At 39.0% G+C, this 15,136-nt stretch overlaps 1 protein-coding gene across 1 annotated transcript; it reads left to right on the forward strand.

Annotated features, from left to right (window-relative positions):
• The first annotated feature begins 805 nt into the window (after positions 1-805).
• Positions 806-14,796, forward strand: NPS (neuropeptide S). Its single transcript, XM_030568888.1, has 3 exons — positions 806-939; positions 11,922-12,003; positions 14,457-14,796. The coding sequence occupies exons 1-3, from the start codon at positions 806-808 to the stop codon at positions 14,631-14,633; spliced, it is 393 nt and encodes a 130-aa protein (XP_030424748.1). The 3' UTR covers positions 14,634-14,796.
• The last annotated feature ends 340 nt before the right edge of the window (positions 14,797-15,136 follow it).

Here is a 15,136-nt window from a genome sequence, read left to right on the forward strand (position 1 = left end):
TCTCTGGTTCTCTGGTACACTGGTTCTGTAGTACACTTGCACCATATTCTAGGCAGGACTGACTCTATTTTTATATACCATAAAGGAGGGATTGACTCGGGAGTCATTCTCATTTTTGTCTTTGCGCCCCCGGCCGACCTTAGCCAGGGGCACCCATGACAGCAGCAGATGGTACAGAATAACTGATAACCATCATCTCATCGCCAATTTACAATGGCATGGCAGACGGTACAGAACAACTGATAACAGGCTCTGCTGTCTTGCAAAGGCAAATGAATGCTGCTGTGTAGCGCTGCAGTACCGCATCTGTTAGCAACATCCAGTAGACATACGGTGACAGTAAAAAAAAGCTGAACGGGCTCCATGGTTGCCATGCTATGGCGTCTGCCAGGGCAATCCAGGGGAAAAGGGTGCGAAATGATTGTCTGCCGTTGCTTTCATGGAGGAAGGAATGAGTGACGACTTTTACCCAGAATCACCTGCGACACTGTTTTTGCACTATCATGCATTGGGGTCTCAACCCAGAATTCCAATGGGCGGGGAAGACTGCAGGAACTATGGGGTAGCTACGGGATAGCTACCCACAGTGCAATGCTCCAAAAATTGACGCTAGCCTCGGACCATGGACGCACACCGCCAAATTAATGTGCTTAGTGTGGCAGCGTGCACTCGACTTTATACAATCTGTTTTACAAAATCGGTTTATGTAAAATCGGAATAATCCCGTAGTGTAGACATACCCATAGAGTGCTATGGTTGGGACTCCCTTCTGAGGGAGACAGAAACATCCATCTGACAACCTGACATGGTGTCCCAAGAAGTGTGCTGTATGTCTGGAGCCCGCATACAAGATGATATGGAAAGGTTGCTGAGGCTCATGCATCTCTCTGTCCACTACCCTATGCTGCTTATCTACTTCGGCACTAATGATATTACCAGGTAGGATCCTAAACAGATTAGCAGTGACTACAAGGCTCTGGGAGCAAGAGTGAAGGAGTTGGGGAGGTGCAGGTTTTTTTTCTCATCCATCTTTCCAGTTGAAGGTAAGAGCAAAGGCAGGGACACAAACATCCTAGAGAGGGCTGAATGGATGGCTTTGGCTTTCTGTACCATGGTGTTCTGGGAAGAAGGACTGCTGGAAAGAGAGGGAGGAGGATTACACTTGATTCTTTGCAATATCTGCTTATCATTATCAAGGAACATAAACACACCATATTTGTTCAGAACAATGGTCCATTGACTATTCTGTCTTCAAAATGGTCAGTACTAGCTGTCTCTGTGGAACATAAAAGGAAACCCTGCTGTAGGCAGTTATAGAATAGTCTGCCCATAGGGAAAATGACTTCCTCTTACTATTGGTAATCCTTATTACTGATTAAAGAGTGTCATTAATAGACTCTAAAATAATTAATAGACTCTAAAATGATTCCTGTCTAGTCCTCCTCAGACAGATTAAGGCTCCTCATCCAGATTAGGGACCTTAAAGTTAAAATGGGAATTTAGAAGGCCAAAAAGGCAGTAGATTAAAGTAGATTAAATACTAATGTAAGAGACCAAACAATAACGGTCCCAGAGGAAACACCCTAAAGACATTTTCATGTCAGTGTGTTAAATTACCATTATTAACTGTAGAGGGATACATGATAGCTTTTAAGGGAGAAAGCTGAAAACTCTAATGTCCCTTGGTATGTGATATTCCTGAATGAGCTGTTTTATTGTGAGGCGGGGAAACCAGGTTCAAAAGCTTACATTCAGACAAAAGGCATGTCAGGCTGGGCACTGAATTGTATGACAGCAACATTAGCTTTATTCTACATGAGGACCTTTATGCCAGCAATGATAGTCATCAAATAATGATCTGAGCCTGACATTTGCAGTAGTAGTAAAGCTCCTTGCTGTCAGTCATAAACTTTACAAAGGGTACCATCTGATAACTGATGACTAGAGCTGTGTAGATATGGAACTACCTGCTCTCACCCTCTCCCTCCTACTTATGGGCTTTTTGTCCTGGCTGAATGCTGTAGCAAGGCAGAATAATGGTTTGATTTTATCTTTTTTACCGGCGATAATTTAAAAATATTCATGTATACACACTGTGAAATTTGCTTGAGTTTGAAGTGGTTCCTTTAAAACATCCCCCAGGTTTTCTGTAGTTTAGTAAGACACTCATGTAAAGACCATTTCTAGGCAAAAGGTTTTTGATGGGTTGGATGATGCGAGGTTGTAGTGTTCGAGAGTATCTGCCGTGGACACGATAAAAAAAAAATGCTAATTAAAGGGACATATCGGCCAGGCATAATGGAAACTAGTTCTAACAAACTGAGTTTTGGAGAAGAAACTTGCACAAATTCCCTCCCCACTCACAAATGATGTACAGGTTCCTAGAGTCCACATTGCCAGTCACTTATGCAGGAATGTCTCCCTCTTGTATGGAGGATATGGGCTCTCTGGTGACCAGCCTCTATTAATCCCTAATCAATCCCTAATCTGTAGGAGGGCTGAATTCCACTGCATCCAAAATGATCAAATTTATGAGGACGTGAACCTTCATTTACTTGTAGTCTAAATAATGGTCTATGGGCATCAAGATACAGCTTACATACTGCTTAGCTGGTGTTGCCTGCATCACCACCCCTAGTCCTAGGTGGCTCTACCTGGGACATTGAGGGGACCTCCAGTGGATGGGCCTGCTGATCTGCATTTCACTTTCAAGGATACACTGTTGTAATTAAAAACCCGCCAAACTGCCAGCACCTTATCCCTTCCTAGTTATCAAGCTCTATTCATCCAGTGTGTAAAAGGTGGGGACATTCAGTGTAAATGTCTTGGTTTTTCCCCTCTAGTTTCCTCCTCTTGCTTACTGCTCTAAGTACTGGCTCTAAGGCCTGATCTACACTTAAACATTAGATCGACCTAGCTACATCACTCAGAGCTGTCAAAATTTTTGCACTCTGAGCACTGTAGTTAGATTGACATCATCCACAGTGTAGACTGAAATTCTTCCATCAACCTAGCTACCACCTCTTGGAGAAGTGATTAACTACTTCAATGGAAAACCCCTTTTTGTCAATGTAGGAAGCATCTACGCTATGGCAATACAGCAACACACCTGCAGCACCATAAATGAGCCACTATCCTGTAGACATACCTTAACTAACCCTCCCAGTAGCCAAAGATTTCTGTTGGATTGATTGTCTCCCAACATAGTGGTTGACTGCCTGGCTGTCACAATGAATGGTCTGTGTCCCACCTTTCTTTGCCTTTCTATTACTACATTATATAACACCATGGTAGCTGAGTACCTTAAAGAATAGAGCAATTTGAGTTTGGTAGCTTTATTCTAGGTGAGCTTCCTTGGATCTGACAACTCTTTAGCTAGAGGATTTAACTTATGCCTTAGAAAAATGGTCACCACTACTACCTCCACCCCCAAAAGCCATCCAGTCATTGATTCCCACTCATTGATTATTTCCTTGGCAAACTCCCTCAGCATTTCACTGAAGGAACAGGATGCTGGGATGGGGCTCTAGAGAGGTTTTAGAAATCCTACTGGAATATTGCTCTGGGACACACATTGGTGGTTTTGTCTGTGGATAAGCTGTAGTAAGTAGCTGTAGAGAGGTGGACTGCACTGGAGGCTTCTGGCCACCTTGCCTCAGTGGTTAGTGCCAGTCATCATCTAGCCCCCACTTCCTGGAGCAAACTGCAATCTATAAACCACTCATCATCAGCAAGGGGGGGTTGGACCAGCTGCCTCTGCCTATATCTGGGCTGCCCCTCTGCAGCCCCAGTACCCCTTTTGTGGGCCCTTTACTAAGCCTGCAGTCTGGAGTCTTGCTAGGCTGGAGCTCCCCAGCTCCCTCTGCCGTTCCCCAGCACTGCTCCACCCTAGGAACCCTGTTCAGCTTCTCAGGCAGCCCGGTCCTTCTCTCTCTCTAGGGAGCTAGAGAGAGAGTGTCTTTCAGTCTTTGGCCCTCAGCCCTCTTATAGGGCCAGCTGGGCCCTGACTGAGCTGGCCACAGCTGTGGTGGCTTCTCCAAACAGCCCAGCTTTTACCAGCCACAGCCCTCTCCAGGGCTGCTTTAACCCCTTCAGGGCTGGAACGGGGTGACCATCCCACTACAGAGGGCCACAGTAGAAGTCACCCAAGCATTAGAACAATTCCCTACTGTCAGAAGACGAGTGGTGGACTGGTTGGTTTTAGGGCTGAGCAAGCATTGGGGAGTAAGACCAGGAGAGAATAATGCCTCTCTGGTGGCAAGGAATACAGTGTGAGGAGACATCTGCTATAGTTTATAGTTCTTTGTTTTGACATCCATAGTTCAAAAGTCAAATGGGAGACAGAAGAAACAGGCTGGACCCTTGCCGAATACTTGTTCTTGTGGCCACATGATGCCAGAGTAGTAAACAGAAATGACAGCCACTGTCTGGGGCCTGCAGGCCATAACCATCTGCCATAAATCCCGGCTTTGCGCACTCTCTCAGCAGCCCTGGAGATCAGCCACACACTGGGGAGGTCAGAATTCTAGTCTTCACATTGACTGACATGTAAAACCCATGCTGCTCACCTGTCCACCTGCCCAGGAGAGCTGTTGGAGTGTGGGGATTAGGAGAGCTGCAGGTCTACTTTTATATCCTCCTACTGCCCCATAAAAGCCTGGACAAACTGAAATGTGACTGTATGTTAAGAAACTGAAATATATTTACTATACATAAAAATGGATAGGGATAGACAGTGATGAAGAAGTTACAGGTGTCACCTGTTAAGACAGTGTATCCTGTACATAATAGGCCTAATTCTCTTCTGTTACCTTGGTGTAAATCCATTGAAGTCAAAGAAATTTCTCTGGCTTTGCACCAGGGCAACTGAGAGCATGGTGTAGTACAATACACACATGACGGTGTTCATAAAAAAACTTGACTCAGGATGGGTTAAAGTTTTCTCTAAACCAAGCTACTCTCCAGTAGACCAGGCATATTTGCTTCTGTTGGTTTCTTTATAGTGAGATCTCTTCTTCTTAAGTCATTCCAATGTTTCTTCAGTTTTCTTTTGTCCCCGCCGCTACCCACCACATTGATTTTTAAGGCTTTGCTATGCTGCATTTTCTCTTTCTTGTATGGACTCATCCTTGCTGCTCCATCAGACACTAAATGTTTATCCTACTTTATAAGTTGAGGCAGCTCTTCCATCGAAACTGAAATTAGATTTAATCTTTGACAGATGTCTTTAGCCTGATACTGACATCTTTTCTTAGATTTTAAGGGAAGTTGCTACCTATCTGAGAAGTTTCTGAATGCATAATTTATGTTGGTGTGCAAATATGCATAGCAAATATGCTAATTACTCTTCTCCTAAATTTGTTGAGCAGTTTTTTCTAAATACAAGCTCTCAAATTATTTGCTCATTTGGGCTTTTGCATGCTAAACAATTTGTCTCCAACAATCTTTAACTTTTATCATTAGGCACCATGTAAATTCTTTTTAGAACATTTGCTTAAAAATTCAAGATTATTTATAAATATGATTTTTTTCCACCCATGCCTTACATAAAATGGGTTATTCTCGTCATTTGCAGTGGGCTACAGATATGCACTTTGTGGTTTCAGCAGAGGCCCCAGTGGACGTTTATGCATTTCACAAAGAGCCAAATGTTGTGTAGCACTAAGGACTGAAGTCAATAGGTGATGATGACATTCAGCAGGAGCATGCTCAAAACCACTGCATAGTTTGGCATAATTGGCAGTGACGTGGATTGTCAGAGCTGCATGAGGAAACATTCACCATATGAGCCCACGCTATTCCTATATGCTTGAACTATAATGGGAAAACAGAATGTAATTATAGATTATGACTTAAACTTTAAAAATACAGGATTGTGACTCTGAGGCTGTTGAGGACACCTTTTGAATAAGTCCAAGACAGGATCCACAAAATGTGATTTTACAGCTAATTTCTATTTCTGGCATCATGGAACAGATTATGGCTTTAAGCCACCTTACTGTGACAGAGTGACATGCACTTGCACAAGTCTTATCACACAGAAATGCTTAGAAATAGCATAGAAGCCAGAGCTCTTGGGTTCTACTTCCAGCAGTTGACTTGTTATGAGACCTTGAGCTGATCACTGGGTGAGATTCTGTATTGCATCCTTTTTCAGACTGGGGTGACTAGAATAGTACACAGTATTAAAAAGGTTTCAGAGAGCAGCCATGTTAGTCTGGATCCACAAAAAGAACAGGAGTACTTGTGGCACTTTAGAGACTAACAAATTTATTTTCAGCATAAGCTTTCATGGGCTACAGCTCACTTCTTCGGATGCATAGAATGGAGCACACAGAAATAAGATATTTATACATACAGAGAACATGAAAAGGTGGAAGTAGCCATGCCAACTGTAAGAGGCCAGAGAGCAGTGAAGGCAACATCAGAGAAGTTGATATACTCCATGTCCAGGATCATCTAGGGAATGTTGTGATACCTGAGAAATTGAGGAATGAAGTTATGCAGACAGTTAGCAAGCCACTTGAAAGCATAACAGAGCAAGAAAATAAAGAGCAGAGGAAAAAAAGAGATGTGATCACATTCAGTGCCAGGGAAAGAGACAGGTTCACACTCAGTGCCAGAGTGAACCATCTGCCTCAAAGTAATCCTTGGTTTTTATAACTTTCCAGTCCACAGAAAAAACTTGGAGTCCTTTACCAGATTTTCCTACAGTTCCCAATAACTAAAACAATCTTAGCTTATAATTGGCACAACCCTGAGACAGCCTTACAACAGATCAACAAAGTCCAGTTCTCAAGACTGTAAGGTCTTTAGGCAAGAACTGGCTTTACTCTGTTTGTACAATGCCTGGCACAATGAGGCCCTGATCTCAGTTGAGGCTTCCAGATGCCACTGGAACACACATAATAATAATTAATAATTAATAAAACAAAGATTCCCAGCATGTATCAAAGTCCCCTTAACATGACTTTAGTTAGGTGGATTTAGGCCTTTCAGACCGGAATCGTAAGTAACATTTTCAAAGTGCCTAAGTGACATAGGAGCCAAATTCCCATTTTCTAACGTGATTTAAGGTCAGATTTTTAAAGGTTATGTTTTTAGATTTTCGAAAGTGTACAGGGATCTAGCTCTCATTGAAATCAAGGCACTTAGTAGCCTAAATCCAAAATCATTTATGCTCTTGGAAAATTTTATTCTCAGTCTCCTCCCATTAGATAGCCCAGATACACTGGAATATATTGACAAAATCAATAATGATACAACATCCTCTTGTAGATGGTAGAGGCTTCCACAAAATAATGTTTCAATTGCTGTGTGTTTATTTGTTCATGAATAAAAACCTAATAAGAACTATAACGTTAAGGAGTACAAAGTAGAAAAAAAGCTATGGGATATATATATATAAAATATAAAAAGACACTAATAAAATGTATCAGACTCAAAAACTTTTCAGAAGGCTGGTAGAAGAGCTAAGCTTAAATAACAAGGGCAAGGAAAGATTTGGTGTCTGAGTGTGAACATTTATAACATGAGCATGAAACATGTTAGCCCTCAGACTCTCAACTTCAGTCCTTTCTAGTTTGAGGACAGATAGTGCTGGTTTTCAAAAACAATTTTTTTAATGATTTTTCAGGCAGAGGTGGGCTGAGTTTTGAGTTCTGGAATGTTTGTGCATCATGAAACCTCAAGTCTCTCCCTTCTCACATCCTTTGCATGGAAGTTCTTTAGCAGCCATTTAACAAGTTTGCTGTATGAGTGAGAAAGAAGGCAGTGAGAGTGTAACAGTAACAAATTCCAGTGTATTCACATGCAGAGATAGACACAGGAGGTAAAGAAGTCAGAAGGCTGAGCATCAGGGAGGAAGTGATAGTCCTAAGCAGGTTTGCCAAATAGGGAAATATCTGTGTAGCCCCCTTCAGAAACCACCCCTGTTCCCCAAGCTGACTGATTCCTCCCTTTCAGTGGCTCTGTGACCTTTCTTAAAACCAGTGAGCCCTGGGTTCTCTGTGCACCTTGCCTTCCTCCTGCAAAGAGCAACAGAGGAGCTGCATCTCTTCCCGTTGCTGGAAGCAGACTCCCTCTAATCAGCTTCTTTCCTCTCATGCCCCAGAAAGCTGTGTCTGTCCAATCTCAGTTCATATGTATGAGCAGGCCCAGCTATATGTAGGCTGGCTGGGGTCTGCAGTTGGCTGCTCTGACATATGTCTCTGAGCCTCCTTGTCCCCACAGGCTGTTCATGTCTCAGGCATCTGAGTAAGCAGGCTTTTGGAGTCCTGATATTCCTTCTTCCTTATGGAGTCTGCAAATAGTATGGTCCTACATCTGGGAAAGCTTCTGGATGTGTGGGGCATAGAGGTGGGAGTGCTAGATCCTGGTCAGGCAGGAAAGAAGTTACCCAGGGACTAGGGTTGCCAACTTTGGCTGGATAAATTCTTGGAGGTTTAATCACATGACATTAGCTTTAATTAAAGATTAACCTTTAATTCCTAGAGACTCCAGGACAACCCTGGAAGGTTGGCAACCCTATGGACTGACATATTTACAAATGAGGGAACTGTGTCACAGAGAAGTTGAGTGATTTGCCCAAAGTCACATGGGGTGTCTGTGGCCAAGCTATGCATTGAACCCTGATATCCTGAACCTTAATCACAAGACCATCCATCTCTCCACACAATAGGCTGTGAAGGTTAATGTATATTGAAATTGGGTTAACGAGTGTGGATAAGATGAAAACTGATGCTACATTTCACTCAAGCAGAACCAAACCCAAACTGATTTTGACTGTAACAGAAACACCCAGATAATCTGATTATCTCTTGGAGCTGGACATGCTGTACCTGTTGAGACTTGATGTTCAATTAAAATGAAAGGCTTTTCTCCATGAATAAGACAGTAAGTGCTGAATATATAAACAGTCAAATGCTTGCTTAATAATCTTTATAACTGAGGTGATTGCTAGTGTCTTTAAATCAGGATATTTTCATTTTATATTTCTATCACCCCTTTGGCCCTGAAGGATTCCAAAGTACTTTACAAAGCAGGCTGTTATGTTAGTTATGAGTTTTGTGACCAGCAATTACAAACATATCTCTTTAGACCACTGGATTGCAGCAAGCCTTGACATAGAGGACAGCAGTTGGGTGGATAATTAGGTGTACTATAGTGCATGGCAGTGAAGAGAGGGAAAATTTTCAACCAAGGACATTGGACAAACTCCTACTTTTATGAAAAAATGCTCAGGACATTTAATACCATTGCAAGTTTTCAGACTGTCTCAGAAGGCTACTGCAGTAAACTTCATGACATTGCATGTATATAGCTCCGAAGGATGTAGGGTTGGATCAATCTCGCCATAATTCCTAACTGCTCATTTGCCCCCAAACCTCTCCCTAGGGTCTCATTCGGTCACCCTCTCCAATCACTTTTTCTATGTGTGAGGAGACATAAAAGGGAATCATGCCACATTTTGGGCCGCAGTGCCATTGGTGCCCACATGACTAAAACCGAGGGAATATCTAAGGAGGAAAATCCTTAAATGTATCACTCAGATGAAAAAAATTGAATTCACTTTGTCAGCTTTTACCCATCTTTTATTATCTTTCTCTGAATATTCCAGTGATATAAGCATGTTTGAAGTGAATTTTAGGAATATGCAAAGCAATCACGTTTTACATTTGTAAACATGAATATTTGCACCAGAAACCTGACTTTAGGAATTATTCTAACCCAATCAGGGAGACAAAGTAACACCATTGTCCAGATTTTTAAAAGCATTTAAGCATCTGAAGATGCAGATAGGGATCTTGCTGGGATTTTTCATATATGCCTAGGGAACTAACTCCACTGGCTAGCCAGGTGGCATTGGGCAAGTAACTTCACTTTGTGCCTCAGTTTCCTGAACTATAAAATGGGAAAATGACACTTATCTTTTTTGTAAATTGCTTTGAGAGCTATTATTACAATTGTTAACCAAAATGTTCCCTGTGAATTATTCATTCTCTTCTACAACTCTGCATGCACAGAGAAAGACAAATTGGATTAAATTTTATTTGGACAAAATAGAGGAGCTACTGGTGAGTAAAGAGAGACCCATGGGTTAGCAGACATTTTATCTGCTGCTTCTTTTGAAATGCTGTGCTCAGCTTTCAGGGATGTTTGCAAATTATGGATCCTTTTCTACTCCTGGATTCCCATGTAGCAATGGTGGCCAAAAGTCCTTTCCCACATTTATGACTCTCTGTAAGACTGAGAACTTTTATTTCAGATGGTATCTATTTATGATTTTTAATGATTTTTCCTCTGTTCCCTTTGCATCACTCAGAGAATCTAACCTATTTTTTTTCATTGTTGTGCACTAGGTAAACCAGATATAGGGTACTCAATTGTGCCAGCCTAAGTTTTGAGCAAGAGGTTTTCTTTATACATGTAAGTCTTTCTTTTACCTAAAAATATTGTTTATAATGAATAATCCAAGGAATAAATGCAGATTTTAATTACAGAAAACAAAAGCTTTCAAACTAGAAACCCAAAAGATCCAGAGAAGTCTGTGAATTCTCAGACTTCACAAGGTTCAATCCACCCCAATATACATTGTGCCAACTAAAATACTTTGAGCAAAATAGCGATGCGCTAAATTTCAGAAACCATGTTCTGGTAATGCTAGATAAAAGTTTGATAGATAGATTAAAGTTAATGGGAACTTCCCATCAGTAAACAAACAATAACATTGCCAGATACTGCATGCACAGGCCTAGAGATTAATTTAATTAATGAAGCTGAGGTTGAGTAAGATAGTGTCCAGATAATAATTCCAAGAAGTCCAAATAAAGACTAAATTAAATGTTACACTTACACAGACACTAGTGTTCCTCCGCACATCAGTTAGGTGCACTTCAGTTAGGCTCATGGTTTCTGAATATGAATCTAGTTCCATTTGGACCTTGTCAAACTGAACAATCAAGCCATTTTAGCAGGAATTGTATTAAATTCAAGTCTGAACATCATTACAAACTCAATACAGATGAGGCCTAAACAACATTCACAGAAAAGTCTACAAAATGGTGGGACTTCCATGGTGCAGTGTGTGCGTTTTCTAAAAGGACCAGATCATGCATGTGAATAGGGCATTGGCCCATCAGCTTGCTCTAGCTGTAAGAAAGTCTGTTAATTTCAAGAGTCTTATAAATATTGTCTATCCCCTTAGTCTGGTAATAAACAACAAATAGGGAAGTGTACCATATAAAACAAAAATACAATTCATGACAGAAGGTAAACAGATTTTTGCTGAGATAAAAAAGTCCTTGGAAATATTTATTATTTTTGATCCCAATGAATTATAATCTGCTTTGAGGAACTGGCAGCTGAATTTACATTTTGGCTACTTTTTGTATGCTACTAGGTGTGCATGACACATATAGAGGGTTAATATAGCAAACAGTAATTGATGAAACTCTTGTTAAAATAAATTTTTGTGGAATCTTGAGACCTTTTACCATTTGTGCCATGATAATACGGGCTGGAAGTAAACTCACTTGAAGGACATTTTAATGGCAACACGTTTAATGAAGTCAATTGGTAATTTTATAATGGCAGTAGAGTGTGTTCTTGCCATTTTCCCATTTAAAAAGAATAAAAGGCCAACCAAGGACCAGTCAGTCAAACTGAAATAGGATTTGATGACATTTTCACTCCTGAACTCTTGGTATAAAATGGTCATCTAAGAAAGAACTGATTGGAAATGTGAGAAATTTGGCACTAAAACTGCATAATTGCACGTAAGTGCTGAAAGAAAAAAAATGATCAGGTAATGATATTGCACTTTATATTATATCTTTGGACAGTTTGTATTGGTGTATATGTATGTTTATATTAAGTTTTCCTTTAAAAAAAATTAAACTAATTTGAGTTTTTCCTTGCAGTCTGTTCAGGTTAAACTTCATTTTAATTATTTGGATCTCAACAATGCACCTGTGGGGGTGTTACCCAACTGTCCCTTCTACGGTAAGCTAATCTTTGAACATCATCTACTTCATTTAGTTTAAATGGACATTTTAGTTAAATTTAGTTGGATTATTTTTAAATACTATTTGATCAAACTTGTTTTTATGTTAAAGGTGTAGAATAAATATTACTATCAAATGTTCCTTGTTATGAAGAATTTTTGCTTTAGTTGCTAGCAAGGTAGACAGGATTCTCTCTAAAAGAATCTATTAGGCATGAACTGTTTATGCTTTTGTGCATGGGATGCAGCATACACAGTGGATCAGCCATAGGACAGAGAATGGGAAGCACTGAGCTCTGACACTGACTTCCTCTCTATTTCATCTCCCTATATTAGCTTCCCCATCTGCAAAATTGAAATAACAACACGCATTTACTGCATACTGTTATTAGTTATTATTTGTAAAGTTCTGTAACCGTTAGGCATTCTTAACAGGTTTGTATGCTGAAGGATAACTCCTAAACAGTAGTGGAGTTGTCTTGTTAAAAGGAACCGATGGAAAAACCCATCAGCCTATAGAATGAACAGTAATATTTTTTCCATTTTATGTATCTATGTATTTTAATAAAGTTCTGTAAAGTAGAAGTAAACAGGATATTTTAAAGCTAGTACATGCCAATATTTGATGTTTGGGATGGGGGAAATTACTATAGTAGAATATTAAACTTTGTATAAAGTACCTCATGAAAAATTATGTAAACATGTTCTGAATTTGATGTCTTGCTCCAAATAGTAATTAAGTAGTTCAGAGTTCAATTTCCATGTTAGGATGTAGTTTTATTTAAAGTATTTTGCTGTATTTATTTGTAACTAGAATATTATTTCTTGGAATCTTAATTGGGATTCCCTTTTTTTTCCTTTCAGGCATGTATTTTATATCACCAGATTTTCATTAATGAAATCTATCTCCACTACAAATAGTACCTACTTGTGTGGCTGTTTTCTTTTTATGTTGATGTGAAGTTCGAATTAATCTTCATCAATCAGTCTTCTGATTTTTGTGTGTATGTTTTATTTGTCTAACTGTTTAATCCTGTTTCATCTTTGATCATATATTGTTTAGACCTATTATGAGCTATTTGACTAGCCATATTTCATTTCAGCTCTCATTATGGCAATGACATAGTATGTCAAATGCTTTTTTATTGTTTAATATATGCCCAATGCCTTTCACTTTCAAATAAGATTAACAGAATGATGACCTTGTTATCCATTAGTACAAATCCTTGTATGGGTTGCAGTGATGTCTCTAAAATCTCAAGATGGAATTTGCTTGCTTCTTGAAGATTTTATTTTTTTAATAAAAATGGATAATTTCCAATTGTAAGAAAGCCATAAGCAGAGAGATTGTGTAATGCAGTGATGGGATGTGTTACTGGGAATTTGCCTCAGACTTGCTGGGTGATCTTAGGCAAATCATAATAATAATACTCATCTTTTGTAAAGTGTTTAGAGAACTATTAATGAGAATATTATTAAGTGTTAGATGGTATTATTATAAATGATTATCAGATCAATACTAATATTCCATGGAGTTTTGCCATTGACTTCATTGGAGTCAGATTTTTCACCTCATGGCTTTATATTTAGTGACTTCTCAAACATTAATGAAACATCTGAAGATATGTACACATAGACATACGGTATGTATATAGTACAATAGATACCCCCTATTGACTGCTAGTGTAATAGGATGAAAGGCTTTATATAACTACTGTATGAGAGGATAGAAAATATAGCTAATTATTGCTCCCTCAGTATGTATTTTATACATTTTTATAATTGTAAGATATAGTAAAAGCTCTGTGTGTATATGTGTGAGAGAAAGAAGGGGAGGGGGAGAGAGAGAGAAAGATACCAGACTACTTAAATGCAAATAATCAAAAATATTTTTGTCAGTATTAAGAAATATAATCATGACTGTAACTATAATAGTGAAAAAGAACCCCCCAAAGCTGCTGTGCATTATAGAAGTTTCCATTTCTGGTGTTATCTATCTTTTAAACTAAATAGATTTCACGTAAACAGTAATGAAATTGCTGTTACATTATTAATAGAAAAATCTTATTTTATAATGGCAAATGTGTACTGTACTGTAGAGAAAAGTGACTGTCACCTCCCACAACAGACAACGTCATTACTGCTACATTGAAAATAACATGTTTCGGATCATAAATATAACTATAGAAATATCAGAATTTTATACAGGTAAAACACCACTTGCATTTTCAGAAAAGCAATAAAAACATCCAATCTGGATACTTTTAATCCAAAGCAAATAATTGTTAATCCTTGTCATTTTAAGTGTAAATTACTTTTTTGTCTTTGGGCTTTGCTTTTTACAGTGGGCAAGTCCCAGAAAATGTGCTAATCCATAATTATGGCTTTTCTGATCTGTGATATATATTTTTTTAATCTTCTGAGCAATAATCCTTTTTATTTGAATTGCCAGCTGTCCAGGAAATCTGATTACTGTCTCACCCTGCTGAATAGCTGCTTAGCCAAGCTGGACAGGAGTGAAGAATTGACTTTTCTAAAACCTTTCCTGGAGAAGTCTTTCATTAAAAGGTCCTTTCGCAATGGAGTTGGATCAGGAATTAAAAAAACTTCCTTTCAAAGAGCAAATTAATAAATAACTGCTCAAGAAAGTACCCTCAACTTTAGCATCTAACATTTAACTGTGAGCTTAAAATAATTTGCAATGCATTTCTGTTACAAAACCAACAGAAACAAATGTATCAGCATGTTCATAATGTAAACAGATGTTTATTTCAAATAGTGCAAGCCAAGTGAAGCAGATTAAATTGTTCAGTATAGGCATTGTTTTCAAAGTTACAATATCATAAAGTTTTGTATTGATACAAATGTGTTTTCAGCTGGTTAATTCCCCATTTGTAAGACTACTGGTTTAATCAGATTGTTCTTGATTAAAACAAAAATAGTTCTGTGCTTTGAAAGCATGCACACATGCAACCAGTCTTTAGGATGGCAGCATTATATCCTACGCTCACCTTTGGTTTAAAAGATATCCTTATGGTTAATGCAGGGCATAGCTTCACTTTATTAGCCTGATTATCATTTACATGAAGACCTTTACACCACTCTGATCATATAAGGAGCGTCTTAAAATGT

The sequence above is a fragment of the Gopherus evgoodei genome, chromosome 7 (genome assembly GCF_007399415.2).
Source record: "Gopherus evgoodei ecotype Sinaloan lineage chromosome 7, rGopEvg1_v1.p, whole genome shotgun sequence".
NCBI lineage: Eukaryota > Metazoa > Chordata > Testudines > Testudinidae > Gopherus > Gopherus evgoodei.

Coding starts and splice junctions, on each gene's coding strand:
- NPS (XM_030568888.1), top strand. CDS start 806: ATGGTGTCCCAAGAAGTGTGCTGTATGTCTGGAGCCCGCATACAAGAT. Junction 940..11,921: donor GGCACTAATGATATTACCAG/GTAGGATCCTAA, acceptor TTTTCCTTGCAG/TCTGTTCAGGTTAAACTTCA. Junction 12,004..14,456: donor ACCCAACTGTCCCTTCTACG/GTAAGCTAATCT, acceptor TTGAATTGCCAG/CTGTCCAGGAAATCTGATTA.